We start from the raw sequence: 19,554 nt of genomic DNA, 5'->3' as shown, positions 1-19,554 counted from the left end.
ACACGAAACAGAACCGGATAAAAAACAACACCAAGATGCCTAATGTGATCCCCGAAAACATAGTCCATCCCTTTCAATAACAAGTCAAACCTTTGATGTATGATCTTAATCTTCTTATTATATGGATTAATGAGTTTGCCTTCAACACTAGCAAATCTAGTCGAAACACTTGCAATAGGAGATAGCGAATAAGAACCCACCACATCCGTCCCAGAATCAAGTACCTCGACATCCTCATCTCTTAAACAAAAAGATTCGAAAACCACCACACCCTTCGACTTAACCTTCTTTTTAAGGGAAGAATCATGAAGCCAAAGATCTTTGTGCCGCTTGACATTCAACATAAACGTATCACAAGAGGACCCTCACACCTATCCACCCGAGATTCACCAACAACGAGATACACGAAAGGATCACAAGCGTGATCAGGGGATAACAAAGCAATGGGAGAACCACCAATAACACGATCCGACAAGGACAACACAAGGTCACCAATTGTGGCTGAATCAACATCCACACCAAGCGCCGCATAATCATTTTAATAAAGAGGTTAACAGAACCATTATAGTGATGACATACCTACCATTAAAGTTATCACTGAAGTTGAATTTATGTTAAAATGTTTGATCCTTATTATTCTATAATGTAGATCATAGTAATTCATACTCTCATATTGAACCAACTAAAATCACTCTTGCCCACAAGTGAATCTCTGTTAGCTGATTGTGATCAACCGATCACTTATGTATGATTTGCCATACTTTTATTCGTTTAAGACACGGGATTAGTAACGTGATGGTAAAGAGAGTTCACACGAAACGCGTTATGCTTAAATCTGCATACTAATCCCTATGTTCAACAGTTCAAGTTTAAACAAGCAATGTCATGAATAACTAGGAAACAATTATTAAACTAAGTTGCCTATTACATAATTTACTATATTAGTAAACATTTATACTTGATGTCCTAAGGATACACAAATTTCCATGTTTATCCATGATATATTTGGATTTGGATGTTTATTGAGTTTGAGATACCATAGGCGAACATCTGGTAGCTTTATTCAGCAGAACTCCACTCTTGATGGATAATAATTTATCTAAAAACACTGCAGCAGGAAAATAGAACATTTAGTAACAAACTGAAATAGGTCAAGTATGTGGTTCAGAAAAAACTTGACAGTTGCTTTTAGAGGTGCAATTTCGACCCATTTACTAAATGTTGGGTTTAATATGGGTTATTTTTATCTTAAACAACTCAAATGGGCCGAGCGGGTTAAAGTTCGCCCAAAGTTGATATCTTTTTGCATACAGCCTCCTGGATTTCTTTAATAAGAAATTGTAGATTATTTAGTGAATGAGCCGAGCAGGTTAAAGTTGGCCCAAAGTTGAATTCTTGGGCCAAGCTAACCCAATCTGTCCAATTGTCCATACTAAAATGACGAGTTACAACTTGAGCCCATTCAGATCCATTACTGACCCGCAAATATTGCCACCTGTAGTTGGTATTTATAAACAGTTGCATGAAATATTACCTGTTACATTAGTCTTCCCAGTTGAATGTTGAAATATCTTCCGGTGGTTCGACCCATATGCTCTCAAACGGATCTTGTTCTCCCCAATCATGACACTGCTTCCGCGGGTAGTATCGTTGGTGATCTAACGAGTATGATATACACCGTTTTCCATAAAACCGAACTTTAGAGAAATAGACGCTATTCCTCATCATCCCCGAAAGGTCAGTTCTTGCATGGGATGACAAAAAGCTGGCAAACAGTGTCACACCTTCAAGTGTTTTCATTTCAACCCATTCTTTATTTGCCTGATCCAACTTATAGATAATCGGGTTTTCACTATAACAAGTGTATATAACAAAGATATCACCTTTATGCTCAGCCATAAACTTCCCTTTCCACCAATTTTTAACGAAGAAATTATCAGGACACCTGGGTGGAGGGACAATACGGATAGTCCAAGTCAGCTCATGCGGGTCATAAACCCCCAGCCATCCGGTTAGGCTTAAACAATAGAACAATCCATTGCAAAAAACAAGTTTATTCCAAATACTGCTTACAAACGGTAATCGGTTATGGTAGTTAACTGTAGTCCAAACTGTTGCTCCTGGATGACAAGTGCTGATAGCAACAACAGTAGGACTAACATGCTTAACTGTAAAAACAATGCAGTCGGGAAACTTAGGGGATGTCGAAAACGCCACAATTTGATAAGTCATCTCAAACCTTGGCAATTTAATCATTTCTCGGGTAAATGGGTTAAAGAATAGGACCCGTTGGGTTCTTGGTTTGTAAAGCAACAACCAACCGTCTTTATTATAACAAATCCTGCAACCATGTAACTCGGGTAATTCAAGAGAGTATGTTTTGCGTTGTGAAGGGTCATAAAACTCGAAACGGTGACCAAGTTTTGGGAAGTACATAAGCCATGGTGGCTTGTTGACCACTCTGACTGATAAAGCTACTGACAACCATCTTTTGCATACTGCAGAAGTGCGAATGTTGTCCCTTAACGTTAATTGTGATATTATAAATTCAAGGAGTTCGACTGGAAGGAAAGACCACGCCTCTTCTTCTTCCTGCTCCTTATTTCCGCTCGTTGAAAGTTTTGTATCATCCTTGTACGTTGCTGTTAACCTATCAAGCACAAAATGATATAAAACACTCAACACTGGTTATGTATAATTTCATCAGTGATGTTTAATAGAGCACTCTGTTCTAGGTTCAAAAAAATCAAACCTGCAGCGTGTTCAGTTACTATTCTTCTACCTATCCTTATCATTTTACTAATTGGAATGGTTACAGAGACAGATTCATATAATTAATGGCAAAGACATATAAAAATCAAAGATTTATCATGAGAATTAGTTGATTACCTTATCGAATTAATGTATCTAAACCATAAACCCTAAAGCCTAAAATCATGATAATTTACATAAATTGACATTCTTCAACACAAACAAAGTGCCTTACAAATGCTTAAAACAATTAATGATGTTTAAGAGAGCACTGCAAACAATCCATACAATTCTGATCACAATCATCCTAAATGCTTAGAGTTTAATTGTTTACCACATGAAGCAAGTAATCGACATTACTAAACCACGTTATAGATTCAACATCAAACCAACGGCATCTTCGGTTACTAATCTTCTATTAATTTCTATAAATCTTACTAGTTTCATAGGTTACATAGACAAAATTCAAATTCAAATAATAATTGATAAAGGTATATAAAAATTGAAGATTTTTCATGATGATTGGTTGATTGCCTTACCGAATCAATGTATCTGAATCATAAACCCTAAAACCTATAAAATTTTGAAAATTTACCTAAATTACAATACTTCAACACTAACAAAATTGCCTTACAAATGCTTAAACCAATCAATTGAAATACATTCAGGGCAGAGGCTCAATTAAATCTTAAAGAATCGCCAACTACCAACAGAGTATCACATTATACACAAAATTCTCAAATTCTGGTCAAATCAATCCAATTTAACTTCAATTACACACATTTCACAGCTCAATTTGTTACTATAAACATCGATTTCATCTCAACAACCACAAATCCCCAAATTCATTAAAACCTAAAGAAGAATTCAGAAAGTAAAACACAAAATTGATTGAATTAACAGTAAATTCGCTATCAGAAACTTACAATTTAAGTCTCTTTCTCTTCCTTCCTGCCATAATCACGATCAATTTAAGCTTTCTCTCACAACAGCACTGTATGTATAACTGTGTGTATTATTGCGGTGTCTCACTATGTGTGTGAGAGATAGAAATAATGATATTGAGAAAGACGGTTGTCACAACGTGAATGTGTATTAGTATAACACGTGTAAAATAAGAGGGAGCTGGGATCAGATATGATGCGGTACAGTGTAAGTATGTGTGGCAACCAATTGGATGTGAGTAATTTGATTGATTGTTGACATGGAGAATTTTGATTGGGTATATATATGGTACGTGGCAAACACGCGGTAGAGGTGGTGTGATGTGTCTGAAACTAGATCTGCGTGGGAATCACAACTCATTCTTTGGTGGTTATATTGTGTTACTCACTTTTCTTGTGTTGGTTATCCGTGTTTTTAGTCTGAAAACCTTATTATATTTTATTTCTACTTCTATGTTTGCAGACATTTTTGTTATTGTTTTATTTTTTTTAAAACATAACATAAAATAATATTCTATTCTGTACGTAATCTCACAGACTTAGAAATATGCTACAGACATAATTTAATTATTTTACACACATAAAAATAAACATTATTCATTATTTAGCATACATACCTTTATGCTAAAACCTTTTTTACAGACATGATCCGCAGATCTTCAGACAAAACCATTTTTAACAACAAACAACACCTAAATGTTTACGTTCAATATTTAGAATATTGTAAATTAACTGTCCATAAAATTAGTTGAGAGAGAGAACATTTAGTTTATCCAGAATGTCCATAAATTTTTAAGGAAAATGATAATCATACCCGACTTTTGTTAAACCTTAAGCGGAAAGTTAATATTTCCAATATAAAATTATACATTTCCATAAATAATTCCTGAATTTAAATATGAAGAGTGATGTATAATATGAAAAATTGACACATTACAATAAATGCTTAAACATACATTCTATTTTTTTAAAAACTTCGTGCATTTCTAAATTGTAAACCTATGATGATACGACAAAAGAATATTTTCTGTCATCTACATCCGATATCTACTACTGCCCCAATGTCAGCACCCCACTGCTACTCCATATTTTTATTGGTCAATCACTTTCTTAACAATTGAACACCTTCATAACTTCATTTTACTTAATATTCTTCTCAAATTATATAGTGCAATTATCAACAAACATACTCTCAAATTTTTGTGTGTAAAAAAGTAATACGACAATGTACATTATTAAACTTTAGATACATTATTAAACTTTAGAGTGTTTATTTATAATGATTATCGAATCGATTACTGTATTTTCAAAAAGAAGTTCGAGGAGCATACAACCATTTTTTTTTCTTGCTGTACTACGCAAGTAGTTTTCTATCGGATATCAATGTTAGGAAGAGAGGATCGCCTGGACGTTGAGAGACACAAATTTGAGAGAAAATAACTCTATTACTCACAAGAATAGATTACACGAGTATTACAAAACTCAAAAAAAAAAAAAAAAAAACTCTCAAACTCACACACACTCTCAAGGTTGTGATTACACTTCTCTGAGTGATTTTGGGATGATTTACAATTGAGGTTTGCACATCTATTTATAGCTAAGATCTTATAGCGGTAGATAGGTGTGAACGAGGAAGGTTGGCGGAAGTTGGCGGCCGTCATCGTGTTCAAGTTTGCTTCTTCTTCATGAGTTGTTTAAAGATGTCTTACTTTGAACATCTAGAAAGATTAGGCTGGAAACCATCAATTCTCCCCCTCCAGCCAAATCCACAAACATTTCAGTTATGTCTCTGCATAACTCCAACTTCTCTCGAGTCACCACCTTTGTTAACATATCCGCATGATTCTCCTTTGTATGGATCTTCACTAGTCTCAACAGTTGTCGATCAATTACCTCGCGTATCCAATGATAGCGAATATCAATATGTTTTGTACGGGAATGGTATATGGAGTTCTTGCTCAAATCTAGAGCACTCTGACTGTCACAATATACCTTGTACTCCTTTTGCTTGATTCCAAATTCTTGAAGATAACGCTTTAACCACAACATTTCTTTTCCAGCTTCTGCGGCAGCAATATACTCTGCTTCAGTTGTGGATAATGCAACACACTTCTGTAGTCTTGACTGCCATGAAACAGCTCCTCCTGCAAAAGTGTAAATGAATCCTGAAGTAGATTTCCTACTATCAGGATCTCCGGCCATATCCGCATCTGTATAGCCTTCCAAGATTGGATCTGCTTCCCCGTAACAAAGACATAGATTTGTTGTACCTTTAAGATATCTAAGAATCCATTTTACCGCATTCCAATGCTCTTTCCCAGGGTTGGAGAGAAAACGACTCACCGTTCCCACTGCATGAGCAATATCGGGCCTTGTACACACCATTGCATACATCAAACTTCCAACTGCTGAAGAATATGGTACTGAAGACATCTCCCCGATCTCTTCCTTGGATGAGGGACAAGAACTCTTGCTTAACTTGAAATGGTTGGCTAATGGAATGCTAACAGGTTTGGCATTGTTCATATTGAAACGTGAAATCACTCGTTCAATATACTTCTCCTGAGATAGCCATAACCTTTTATTCTTCCTGTCTCGGGTTATCTGCATTCCCAAAATCTGTTGAGCCTGTCCTAAGTCTTTCATGTCAAAAGACTTCGAGAGTTCCTTCTTCAGCTGGTTGATCTTCGTTGCGTCTTTCCCTACGATCAAAATATCGTCTACATATAGTAGAAGAGCAACGAAATTTCCTTCAGAAAACTTCTGAATGTAGACACACTCATCTGCTGCATTTTTCTTGTACCCTTGATTCACCATGCACGAGTCAAACTTCTTGTACCACTGCCTAGGTGCCTGCTTTAAACCGTACAAACTTTTCTTCAGCTTGCATACGAGGTTATCTCCTGAAACCTCAAAACCTTCCGGCTGCTCCATGTAAATTTCTTCTTGTAAATCTCCATGAAGAAAAGCTGTCTTTACATCCATCTGTTCAAGCTCCAAGTTCATACTTGCGACCAATCCAAGTATGACTCTAATTGAAGTCATCTTGACTACTGGTGAAAATATCTCGTCAAAATCAATCCCTTTTTCTGTTGGAATCCTTTGACTACAAGTCGTGCTTTGTATTTCACCACTTTTCCGCTGCCATCCTTTTTCAGCTTGAACACCCATTTATTTTTCAGTGCCTTCTTCCCGCGTGGAAGTTCTATAATCTCATAAGTTTGATTTTTCTGTAGAGAATCCATCTCATCCTGCATTGCGAGCAACCATTTTTCTTTGTCCTTATGAGATACTGCTTCATGAAAACTCTCTGGTTCTCCATTTTCAGTAAGTAGAAGGTACTCGGATTCCGGATATCTACTCGATGGAATCCGACCTCGTTCAGATCTACGAACTTCTGGAATATACTGAGGAGATCCACCATCATCTTCGCCTTGTGATGGTTCTGGAACGTCTGGCAGATGGGGTTGTGGCTCCCCCTGCTCAGCACCGTCATTTTCCTCATTATCTTCTACTTCCGGTATTTCATCTTGCACTGAAAGTTCATTTCTCATGAATGATTCTGTTGTTGCCTCTGGCACCTGAGCAGCAACATTTGACTTCTGAGATATTGTGGGCTTTTCAATATCTTCTATTGTTTGGATTTCATGGAACACCACGTCCCTACTTCTGATCACCTTTTTCTCCTTTGGATCCCATAATCTATATCCAAATTCTTCATCTCCATAGCCTATGAATATGCATGGAGTGGTCCTTTCATCTAGCTTCTGTCTGAGCTCCTTGGATACATGTGCGTAAGCAAAACATCCAAATACTCTTAAGTGAGAGTATGATGGATCCTTTCCAGACCAAAGTTTCTCCGGAACTTCAAAAATCAGTGGTACTGATGGAGATCGGTTGATCAAGTAACATGCGGCTCTGACTGCTTCTCCCCAGAATGGCTTTGGCAGCTTAGCCATACTGAGCATGCTCCGAACACGTTCCATGATTGTTCGGTTCATTCTTTCTGCTATACCATTGTGTTGAGGGGTACGTGGAACTGTCTTCTCATGTCGGATGCCCTATGATCTACAATAGGCATCGAACTGCCTGGAAGAGTATTCACCGCCGTTGTCGGATCGAAGACACTTTAACTTCTTTCCTGTCTCACGTTCTACCATGACATGGAACTGTTTAAAGTAATCGAAAACCTGGTCCTTCGTCCGCAAGAAATATACCCACACCTTTCGAGAAGCATCATCGATAAACGTTAGAAAGTATCGGTTGCCGCCAATTGATTCAACCTCCAAGGGACCGCAAACATCAGAGTGTACCAGACTGAGTAACTCTGATCTTCTCGTTGAAGAGGAGTTAAACGAGACTCTATGCTGCTTACCAAACAAACAATGATTGCAAGGATCTAGTGCAGCGTCCTTGTCTACATTGATAAGCTCCTTCTTTATTAGGGTAGACAACCCTTTCTCACTCATGTGACCGAGTCTCTGGTGCCATAAATTTTGTGAAGCTTCCTTTTCTGCAACATTAATGCTGTCTGTGCAGATCTTCACATGAGTCTTGTACAGTGTGCCAAAAATGTGTCCTCGTGCGACTATCATAGCGCCTCTTGATAATTTCCATGTGCCTCTACTGAAATGACTATTATAGCCCTGTTTGTCGAGAGCTACCCCAGAAAGTAAATTCAGCCGAAGATCTGGCACATGACGGACATCCTTCAGAGTGATTGTGCTCCCGGAACTTGTCTTTATCTTGACATCACCAATTCCGACAATATCAGCGGAACTGGAATTTCCCATCTTCACAACTCCAAAGTCACCAACTTTGTATGTTGTGAAGTATTCCTTGTATGGAGTCACGTGGTACGAAGCTGCAGTATCTACCACCCATTCCGTGTCTTCTCGTGAGACGTGAATGCATGTCTCATCATGGGTTGAACAATAAGTTACATCACCAATGATAGTAACTAATGTTTCTCCACCCTTATTCTTCGGCTGTGAACTGCTTTGACTTTGTTCCTCTTTCAACCGGTAGCAGTTCTTCTTCATATGTCCCTCTAATCCACAATGATGGCATTTATATGTTGGTTTTCTGCCATCAGCTGACCTGCCCCTGCTCTTGCTTCTGCCTCTCCATTTATTTTTGCTACTCATTCGCTGTCTCCCCCGATTCTCTGTGACAAAGGCATGGGTCTGATATGTGCCTATGTCCTTTCTCCTTGCCTCTTCACTGAATAGGGCATCCTTGACCATTGACATGGTAAGTTTGCCATTCGGGGCTGAGTTGCTGAGTGTTACTACCAGCGTTTCCCAACTATCGGGAAGAGAACTAAGTAGCAATAGCGCCTGAACTTCATCGCCAAGCGGCATCTCTACAGACGATAACTGGTTGACCAAGCTCTGGAACTCACTGGTATGCTCGGCAACTGAAGTTCCACTTTTAAGCTTCATGTTGACTAAACGCCTCATCAACAGGGCTTTATTCCGAGCAGTCTTGGCCTGGTACATGTCCTCCAATTTTTTCCAGAGGATATATGCGTCTGTCTCTTGTGCAACATAGTGGAAGACACTATGATCAATCCATTGACGGATCTGACCAATAGTTTTTCGGTTTGATTTCTTCCACTCTTTCTCTTTGGCAGAATCAGGGTTTATACCCTTCAATTCAATAGGATCGAACAAATCCTTACAGCTGAGGAGATCTTCCATCCGAGGTTTCCACATCGTGTAGTTTGTGGCTGTGAGCATAATCATAGCTCCCGAAGATGATGTTGACTCTTCTATGAACATTATCACCTTACAAATAATTTTTCAACACAAACGGGGTTGAATTGTAGAAAACAAAGATCACCGTTACGTCCGGAACGGTTGAAAATGGTGGAATAGACACTTCGCGGCTTAAATTTCACTTACGGGGCAAAATTATAATTTTTATAAACTTCAGGGACCAAAAATGAATTTCTGAAAATTTCAGGGACCAAATTGTAAAATTTCAGAATTGCTACAGTACTGCTACAGGAACTTGCATGCTACATTGTCGCCAGCTGCTACAGTGAATTGCTACAGGACTGCTACAGTGAATTGCTACAGAACTTTCTTCTCCGCCGAAAATTCCGGCAACGGTCGTCTTCTCCGGCGAGTTGACCAAACTTTGACCGCGTTTTCTGGGCTCGTTATAACTCCGTTTAAGTCACCGTTTTTTGCGTTGGACTCGGTTCGACGAGACGAATCCAATGGTACACTCAAAATTGGATTTTTGAGGAAACTTCAGAAGACCCAAAAACTCAACCAACGTCTCTAACCAAGCTCTTGATACCACTTGTTAGGAAGAGAGGATCGCCTGGACGTTGAGAGACACAAATTTGAGAGAAAATAACTCTATTACTCACAAGAATAGATTACACGAGTATTACAAAACTCTAAAAAAAAACTCTCAAACTCACACACACTTTCAAGGTTGTGATTACACTTCTCTGAGTGATTTGGGATGATTTACAACTGAGGTTTGCACCTCTATTTATAGCTAAGATCTTATAGCGGTAGATAGGTGTGAACGAGGAAGGTTGGCGGAAGTTGGCGGAAGTTGGCGGCCGTCATCGTGTTCAAGTTTGCTTCTTCTTCATGAGTTGTTCAAAGATGTCTTACTTTGAACATCTAGAAAGATTAGGCTGGAAACCACTGGAAACCATCAATCAACGTTGGTGTCTTATGTTATACGGAGTAGTATTCTCTTAGCTCTGCCAAAATCTTTGACGTAAGTTTCAATTGTACAAGTTTAACTTAACATCAAAATAACACTTTTGGACATTAAGATGATGTATCAGAAGCAAAAATGATAAGTATGTAGAATCTTAAACATGTTAGATGTTATTCTCAACATAATATTTTCCTTAAAGATTAATGTAAATATTAAGAAATCATTGTATTATTTAATAATTCACAGAAATGCAGGCCATACATCGTTAACATGTCAATGAACGGCTAATCACTAAAAGAGTAAAAGTCAACCTCTGCCAGCTATTGTTAACATGGTCTAAATGAGCTTAACCTCAAACGATGATGCTGGACCAAAGGTAAGAAAAAGTCAAAAAACCTAGCACTTTTTCTTTTTCTTTTTTGTAAAAATTGAATCATTCTGAATGCAAAAAGCTTACGAGACGCTTTCTTTTAGGTGATGAAATGCTAACTAGATGAGAAGGCCACTTGATGCCAGCGAATCATGCTGAGCAACCAAAAGAGATGAGCGAGGAATCTCCTGTAGTTTTCCATCATTAATAGAAAAAACTCGTTCTGCCATTAGAACAGTTTCCAAGCGATGGGCAATGACAATAACCTACATGATTCAACCTTAATAAGTCACTAAAATTTATTAAACCATGATCAACATACCATTAGTATAACAAACAGAAAACGTGATAGAGGTGGTACAATGGGCTAGGAAGGCAGGCAGGCTCGGACGCTCGGTCATAGACTCACAAGTCATAACATCGACGGGTGTTTTAATTTCCTTCAGTGAATTTCATAAATTAAGGTTATAAGATCACACGTTACCATGATTGTGATGTAGAGCCAAATTTGGTGTTTCGATAGGAGATGGGAGATTTTGACTATGACATTACAGTGTCAAATTTTTGAAGGTAATTTATGGTGAGTGTCAAATTTGAGCGTCAAATTTGAGTGTCGAATTTTGAAGTAAGTTATGGTGTCATTTGAGTGTCAAATTTGAGTCGAAAGCTTTTGGATGATTTGGTAAACTATAATCGGAAGTTTGGTGGAAAAAAATATATAAATAAAGTGAAAATGAGGTGCAAAAATTTGATTGGGTGTCAAAATTACCATTTGCCCGTCATGAAATAGACTAACGCCCTGTTACGGGGCGTTAAGGGCGTCAAATTTTGCCACGTCACCGTCAAAATTGATTTAGAAGCCCTGTAACGTGTTGTCTAAATCAAATAACATATTTGATCTAATTAATTCTGATAAAACTCTTTATGAACTGTGTGCTACATTCTGAATACACTAGGTGAGACTTTTGACCCATTTTCATATTTAGATAAGTTTTATAAGTTGGAGTACTAATTTACCCTTTGACGGGAGGAAATTTTTATCTATAGGAAAGTAAGATTAGATTATTTAAATGGTCATCAGCAGTTTGTACTTACAGTACGATCTTTCGTCAAGCGCTGCAAAGCTTGTCTCACCAACATCTCAGATTTTGTATCCAGTGCAGAAGTTGCTTCATCTAAAACGAGGATCGAAGGATTCTGATACAGAGCTCTCGCAATAGCTAATCTGCGTTAATAAATACTTTTGATCAATTTAATTATAAGTGGGTCTTCATAGTATATTATATCTATAATGGGAAGAAAAGAAAAAAAGATAACAAAAAATCAGTCAAATGGGTAGATAATATCAACATTAGGGACTACAAGGGGTGAAGGGTATTAATCAATAAATACCTTTGCCTTTGACCTCCACTTAAAAGTGAGCCTCTGGGTCCCACATTAGTAGCATATCCTTCAGAGAGTGTTTCAATGAATTCAACTGCATTTGCCATTTGTGCTGCAACCTTCACTCTCTCCATATCAATTTTAGTTATCAGATCTCGGTACCCAATATTTTCAGCAATTGTCCCTGAAAAAAGTGTCTGACGACCCATTCAAACAATCAGGAAGATAAGACCAGACAAGTGTAAACTACTTAACTATGTTATTTATTGATATGTTAATTATCTATTTAGGTACTTACAGTGTCCTGCGTAACCAATCCAACATGTGTCCTTAAACTTTCCAAAGAGATACTTCGAATATCATGGTTATCAAGGAGAATACAACCTATTAACAACGATATTTCAGCATTACATATATATCTAAAATTAATCAGTTATAGAGATTACTAGTAAGAGGTGACAAAGTAGATGGGTTGGGTAACAGGGTCAAGACGAGTTCAAGTCAGAACATGTATTTTTAATGGATTTGGTAGACCTAAAATACTTATGTTCACTTATTTAAATAACTTTTTAAGATAAAATATCATCTTTTTTCAGTTATTAACCAAATTCTTATCAAATGACATATGAGGTTTTAGGCGTTAAAAATACACTTTAACCTGAATCGACCCATTAATAAAGAAATTGCAACCTCTAGTATTACTTTTGACATTCCCGACATCATACCAGATATAGGATCATAGAGGCGAAGAAGCAACTTTACGAGGGTCGTTTTTCCTCCCCCTGAGGGTCCCACAAGAGCGACTGTCTCTCCAGCTTTTATATTAAGATCAATCTTGTTTAATACGAGAGGCGTACTGTCACTGTATCTAAATGAGACTTCACAGAATTTAACCTCTCCTGCAACAGACTCTAAATGAACTTCATTTAGTTCCTCAATAACCTAGACAGATGTAACAAACATTATTTAAACATCAAAATCAATTACTTTTTTACTATGTTAACCACATAGAGTTAATTTTACCTTGGGCTGAAAACTTGAAAGTTGAAACAAGCGCTCAATAGCAGGCTCTCCTTGCTTTAGCTCATTGTACGCTTTTCCCACATCCTATGCCATTTTTATCAAAATTTAAACATTTCAATTGAAGTATGCACATGAAAAGGCGACAGGATACAGAGGATAATGAAAGTGATGTATGAGATAAAGAAAATTTTAATGAAAGTGGGGAAGTGAATAACCTGAAGTGGTTCAATCAAGAGAACCAAAGATGTTAAGAACGAAACCACACTAGAACAATTACATGAAGCCACCGATGAGCCCATAAAAATCAGAAGTAGCATCCCAAATAAAGTTAGCTGTACCATCTGAGGAACCAATGCCTTCATTCTCTTTTTATCTAAACGTTCATATAGATCATCTTGAGCAAGCCTCTCGAATCTCATACATTCACTATATTCTGCATTGTTTGCCTTCACAAAAAGGACTGCGGGCAGGACCTAAAGTACATCAAGTCCTCAATATTTAAAATATTTATCGAAAAATTCCAGAAAGAACAAGTGGAGAACATATAGTACAAGATTTTCATCAAGCATACCTCATTAAGATAGGCTGAGAGAGCAGCAATGCTTAAATTAGCTTTATTTGATATATCACGAAGCTTTTCACCAAGATAAGTACTCACCAAGGCCATCAGTGGTATCACCTTCAGAGAGTTCAGACAACATTACTATAGAACTGAATAAACCATTAACATAAACAGAATCAAAACGGACACAAATTCAGTGCAACAAATCTTCTTAGCATTGCAAGGGTCGAGAGGGAAGCCTTTGCACCCAACAACAGGTGTCAAAATGGGTCAAAATGGCAAAAGTGTGTTTAAAATGCATGGAATTCCTAATTCGATTTATTCACAATTCAGATAATTATTGAAAAGATATACAGTAACTGAGTTATCATATATGACACACTAATTATCCATAAATATATGGAAAAATAGGATTTTGACCTATATGAAGTGACCTATCAGCTACCGCTAAGACCATAGAAAGAATTACACACCACGCAACCCTCTCGACCCACCCATTATGCCACCTCCAGACAAAACCATTAGTTATATTTTACAAAGCGGATGATACTGTAACAACAAATGAAGAAAAACATCAGCTTACCAAGGCACAAACTAATGACAGAACAGGGCTGATAACCACCATCTGATTAGCCATTGCTAATAGTTGCAGGGAACTGGGCACGATGGTCTACAATTACATACAACAGCATTATTAAAAGTTTGAAGTAATAGCTATTAAAGTAATGTAATTAACATTACAAGTCCATAGCATCTACGCATACAAACATAAACATCAATAAAAATTGAAACAAAAAATACCGACATTCAACACAGCGTAAACCGTATCTGCAACATCAGAAGCCTCAGCAGTAATCCTATAAGCAACATCACCAACTGACTTCCCATCACCACCTTCAAAAAACCCTAAATCTCTCTTCAAAACCCTTTCAAACACAAAAACCCTAGCTTTATAAACTGATAGAAGTGAAGCTTCCCAAAGCAACGATTGCTGCAAGTAATTTGATACCAAGCGAGCCAAAACGAAAGCCCCAATCACCAAACTCTCATTTCTCAGTAGTTCAACACTTTTCACGGCAGATAAGTTTCCAACTTTTGGCACGATTTTTGATAAAGAGTAAACTGAAACAGCGCTCCAAATCCAGCCGTTGAGGATTGTTTTCCATTCTGATTGAACGTAGGGTTTAACTGAATTGAGTGACGTGGATGATTTAATTGAACATGAAATTGGAGTGAGGTGGTAGGGTTTATATTGATTATGACGTTTTGTGATGTGCGGATTTCTGGTACGGGTTGAATTTAGTTGAAATGATTTAGGGTTTAATTTGAGGGATGAAGATGATGGTGGCATTAGAAGGATCATTTTGGTTACTGGAGTAAATATCTGTTCCCGCCTAAACCCTAACGATATCGTTTAAGACTAAACAATTTTTATTTTTTATATTTAGTTTATTTATTTACTTTTTAAAAGAGGAAGAAGTTGATAAAAAGAGAAAAAGATGGAGCAAAATGAGGTTATAAGAAGAAAAAACGGGGTTAAATTAATTGATTATTATCCCTTAATGTTTTTTTTTTCTTTTTTTTTTAAACGGAGTACTCGTAATTGCTAAAGTCTAGTTATTTAATTATTATCTGATTCCGTAAAATAAATAACCACTAAGCACAGGTAAATAATATCTAAACGAGTGGATCTGAGTTTGTGACGAAGAAAGTGAATCTGAACATACGATTAGAATCGATATTCGAACCACGAAGGAATAGTTATGATTCAAACGACAAAGGATCAAATACATGAAAGAGTTGATTTGAGTTCAATGCAACGATAGTAATCGGTGGAGAAGGTTTTTGGTTACCGATGATATGCAACAATTACGATTGCGTGAGTGCAACGAGTTATATTTTGGATGAAACCAACACTAAACGCTTTTTTTAGATAAGCAGATAAGCAATTTTGAGCCACACATTTTTAACCACTTAGTATTTAGTGGTGTGACGAGTTTTTCTAACATTAGTCCTAAAGGCTATCTTTAAGAGACCATGATATGAATTAAAGTATTGTACATTTTAGTAACCACCTATTGAATTTTAAAAACCACCTCACCCATTAACTTGGTGTACAACAAATTATACATTAAAAAATTCTTAAGTATAAGCCCTTAAGGCTCTGATTACACAAACTCTTTAAATAAATGTTAATGTGCAAAAATAAATATTAAGATATATGTTAACGGGCTGAAAATGTTATTATTCAACCATTATTAAACTAACTAAAAGTAAAAATGTGTTTGCTCCGAATTATTTATCCGTTTATCTCAAAATGGTAATTAACCATCGATAATTGATATCTCTATCTCTATCTCCATGTATAGTTAAATGAAACATACACAGAGCACCTAGCAGTATTCTGCTATGACCAAACAGTCCTTCACTTTCAAAACCACAACCAACCACCTTTCCCACCATTTTCCCACCACCATCGCCACCGTAACCAACACCACTTCCACCTCATGGAACACTCATCTCCGGGAGCTAACCAAACACGGCAACTACCACCAATGCATCACTCTCTACCGCCAAATGCTCCAATCTGGGACCCGACCCAACGCCTTCACTTTTCCGGTCGCCCTTAAATCCTGCGCAGTCCTATCACTCCCAATCTCCGGCACGCAGCTTCACTGCCACGTCATCAAAACCGGATGTCATTCTGAACCTTTTGTGCAAACAGCTCTGATTTCCTTCTATGGAAAATGTTGTTTTATTACAGATGCACGCAAACTGTTCGACGAAAGTCCTGAGTCACAAAAACTGACTGTTTGTTACAACGCATTGGTGGCTGGGTATACGAAGAATGGTCGGTTTTTAGATGCGTATGAGTTGTTTAGGAGAATGAGGGGTTTGGGTGTTCGTGTTGATGCTGTTACAATGTTGGGTTTGATTCCAGGTTGTAGTGATTGTGAACATTTGAAATTTGCAGAATCGTTACATGGGTTTGTAGCGAAAAACGGGTTGGGAAATGAGTTTTTTGTTGCGAATTGTTTGCTTACGATGTATGTGAAATGTGGGTCGAAAGAACTTGCTAGGAAGTTTTTTGACGGTATGGTTGTTAAAGAGTTGGGTACATGGAATGCTATTATTTCAGGGTATGCACAAAATGGATATGCAACCGAAGTGTTGGAACTTTATAAGGAACTTGAGTCGTCCGGTTTGGACCCTAACCCGATAACTCTCGTTGGTGTGTTATCGTCTTGTGCTCACCTTGGTGCCCAAAAAGTTGGTGTAGAGATAGAAAAGAAGATACAAAATAGTTCTTTTAAAGATAATGTTTTTGTGAATAACGCGTTAATTAACATGTATGCTAGATGTGGTAACCTTTTAAAAGCGAAAGAAATATTCGATAACTTGTTGGATAAGAATTTAGTATCATGGACCGCAATAATAGGTGGTTATGGGATGCATGGTCTAGGTGAAACTGCTGTTCATCTTTTTAATGAAATGATAAGGTGCAACATTAGGCCTGATGGGACGGTTTTCGTTAGCGTATTGTCTGCGTGTAGTCATGCTGGGTTGACTGATATAGGGTTGGATTATTTTGATTCGATGAAGATGAAGTACGGGTTGAAACCGGGTCCAGAACATTACTCGTGTGTAGTGGATCTTTTGGGTCGGGCGGGTCGACTTAACGAGGCTCAAAACTTGATTAAAACAATGCCGATGGAACCTGATGGTGCGGTTTGGGGAGCTCTTTTGGGTGCTTGCAAGATTCATAAGAATGTTGACCTAGCTGAGGTGGCGTTTGACCGTGTGATTCAGCTTGAACCAACCAATATTGGGTACTATGTTTTGCTATCAAACTTATACACTGAAGTCAATAACAAAGAAGGTATTCTACGCGTACGGGTCATGATGAAAAATACAGGGCTGAGAAAAGATCCGGGTTATAGCTACGTTGAACATAAAGGAAAAACTCATCTTTTTGTTGCGGGTGATCATAATCATTTACAAACAGATGAGATATATACAATGCTTAATAGACTTGATGATTTGGTAAATGTTAATAGTAGTAGTAGTTTTGGTTTGGTTCATAGTGAGAGATTAGCTATTGCGTTTGCGCTGTTGAATACTGATGTCGGGCAAGATATTCTTGTGATAAAGAATTTACGGGTATGTGGAGATTGTCATGTTTTTATAAAGTTGGTCAGTAAGGTTGTGGATCGTCGGTTTATTGTTAGAGATCCGACCCGTTTTCACCATTTTAAAGATGGAGCTTGTTCATGTAATGACTACTGGTAATTTGTGCGTGCCTACTGTGTTGGAAGTATAGACCAGGTTGTTCATGGCTTTAAGCTCATGAGGGAGATCAAGGAACAACACAAGTGCATCTTTTAATTTGATTGTTAACCCCGAAACAGATCAAAGTCAAATAATTTGGTTATTAAAAACAGCAGCAACAATTTTCTGAATGGTGCTGAAACGGTCTTATAGCCAGGTGCTGAAACGGTCTTATCTGGCCTCATTTTATATACATGGATGTGTGGTTTTAATAAACAGGCAGAATAGAACGAGGATTTAAGTGGTTTATAAACAGAAAGGTGTGCGAAACCTGGTTTGGAAACAATGTAGGTACAGGGAATATTACAAAGCATGTATCCTTTTACCAAAACACATCTTCATGTAGTTATTTTGCAATGTTGATTTTGGCACTTTATATTACGAGTATTTTGTAGGTTGATTAGCGAACAACTGCATGTAGCCAGTTACAACCATTCATTGATGAAATATTTGGATCAATTTAACTTTTTAAGTCAACAGGTTAGTACTTTAGTCAATACACAATTGCAGGGGCGGTATGACAGTGGCGGCACTGTGGGCAGCCGCCCCTGGAAGATGTTTATCAGTTCCGATAATCACAAATAAGTCGGTAACAACCTAGTGGTTAGTGTGCTTCATAATCATACAAAAGGTCTGGAGTTCAGATCTTGTGACTGTATTCTCTTCTCTTCATATGCTGGTTGGTTCTTTCTAGTTATGCTAACTATGGTCCATATCAATATAATCATGAATGAATTAGAATAAGAACTAGAATTACTAATAACAAATTTTAGTCCATTAACTAGTTTAAACTCTAATCGTGTTGCTTTAATATAACAATTTACAGTTGATAACCCGATCTCACGTACACTATTGCTAATAACAAAGTGGGTTGCTTAAGTAACTGTTTTCCTTGTTATAGTTGTCACTAATAATTCTAAATAAAAGAACGAAGTATTGACTAAGAGATGCATCATTTACATATAGATTTGTATTTACATCATCTGCACACAAGGAGCAACAATATATCGTTGAAATTTAACTATGATGTTTATTTATTTATGTTCGTAAAAGAATTTGGCGTTCCATCTGTCTATAGATGATTAAAACGTTGGGGTAATGAACAAAAGGCTACTCATTTGTTTGGAAACAAATGAACAATATGAACAAAAGACAACCTTATAAACAAAGACTGGTGATGACCTTTCCCATAGGGGTTCGATTCCAATAAACTTCAAAATATTTCACTTGATGTTACCCGCTCATTTCGTGGGCCTCGGGGGCTGCGGACATCTTGCATTCGAACCTCACCCAAGAGGGTTTTACTACACACGATGCCCATATAGATTCGCCTTGAGAGTTTCCTCCGAATGGACGGAGCGGTAAGACTATAATGTTCATCCCAAAAAATGGTCGGATGAGTGAGTTCTGACATCATTCGAACCCCCGTCAGTGACTCCTAACTACCATTAAAGAAAGACAACCATATAGCAGCACAATCAAAGCAACCTATCTCATATGAT

The 19,554-nt window shown here is 37.4% G+C and overlaps 3 protein-coding genes across 3 annotated transcripts; 1 reads left to right on the top strand and 2 right to left on the bottom strand.

Annotated features, from left to right (window-relative positions):
* Positions 1-832: 832 nt before the first annotated feature.
* LOC139840322 (F-box/kelch-repeat protein At1g57790-like) lies at positions 833-3,923 on the bottom strand. The gene is made up of 3 exons (XM_071830588.1): positions 3,678-3,923; positions 1,535-2,650; positions 833-1,108 (listed from the first exon to the last, which is right to left on the bottom strand). Exons 1-2 carry the CDS (start codon positions 3,707-3,709, stop codon positions 1,543-1,545), a joined length of 1,140 nt encoding a protein of 379 aa, XP_071686689.1. The 5' UTR covers positions 3,710-3,923; the 3' UTR covers positions 833-1,108; positions 1,535-1,542.
* Positions 3,924-10,612: 6,689 nt separating this feature from the next.
* Positions 10,613-15,082, bottom strand: LOC139843204 (ABC transporter B family member 29, chloroplastic). Its single transcript, XM_071833269.1, has 10 exons — positions 14,529-15,082; positions 14,307-14,393; positions 13,733-13,840; positions 13,377-13,634; positions 13,162-13,245; positions 12,864-13,080; positions 12,437-12,522; positions 12,148-12,335; positions 11,851-11,980; positions 10,613-11,021 (listed from the first exon to the last, which is right to left on the bottom strand). Exons 1-10 carry the CDS (start codon positions 15,072-15,074, stop codon positions 10,875-10,877), a joined length of 1,851 nt encoding a protein of 616 aa, XP_071689370.1. The 5' UTR covers positions 15,075-15,082; the 3' UTR covers positions 10,613-10,874.
* Positions 15,083-16,132: 1,050 nt separating this feature from the next.
* LOC139843567 (putative pentatricopeptide repeat-containing protein At3g11460, mitochondrial) lies at positions 16,133-18,492 on the top strand. The gene has a single exon (XM_071833678.1). It carries the CDS (start codon positions 16,133-16,135, stop codon positions 18,011-18,013), a length of 1,881 nt encoding a protein of 626 aa, XP_071689779.1. The 3' UTR covers positions 18,014-18,492.
* The last annotated feature ends 1,062 nt before the right edge of the window (positions 18,493-19,554 follow it).

The sequence above is a fragment of the Rutidosis leptorrhynchoides genome, chromosome 4 (genome assembly GCF_046630445.1).
Source record: "Rutidosis leptorrhynchoides isolate AG116_Rl617_1_P2 chromosome 4, CSIRO_AGI_Rlap_v1, whole genome shotgun sequence".
Lineage (NCBI taxonomy): Eukaryota > Viridiplantae > Streptophyta > Magnoliopsida > Asterales > Asteraceae > Rutidosis > Rutidosis leptorrhynchoides.
The sequence above is the reverse complement of the archived record's forward strand: the minus strand, read 5'-3'. Positions and strand labels throughout refer to the sequence as shown.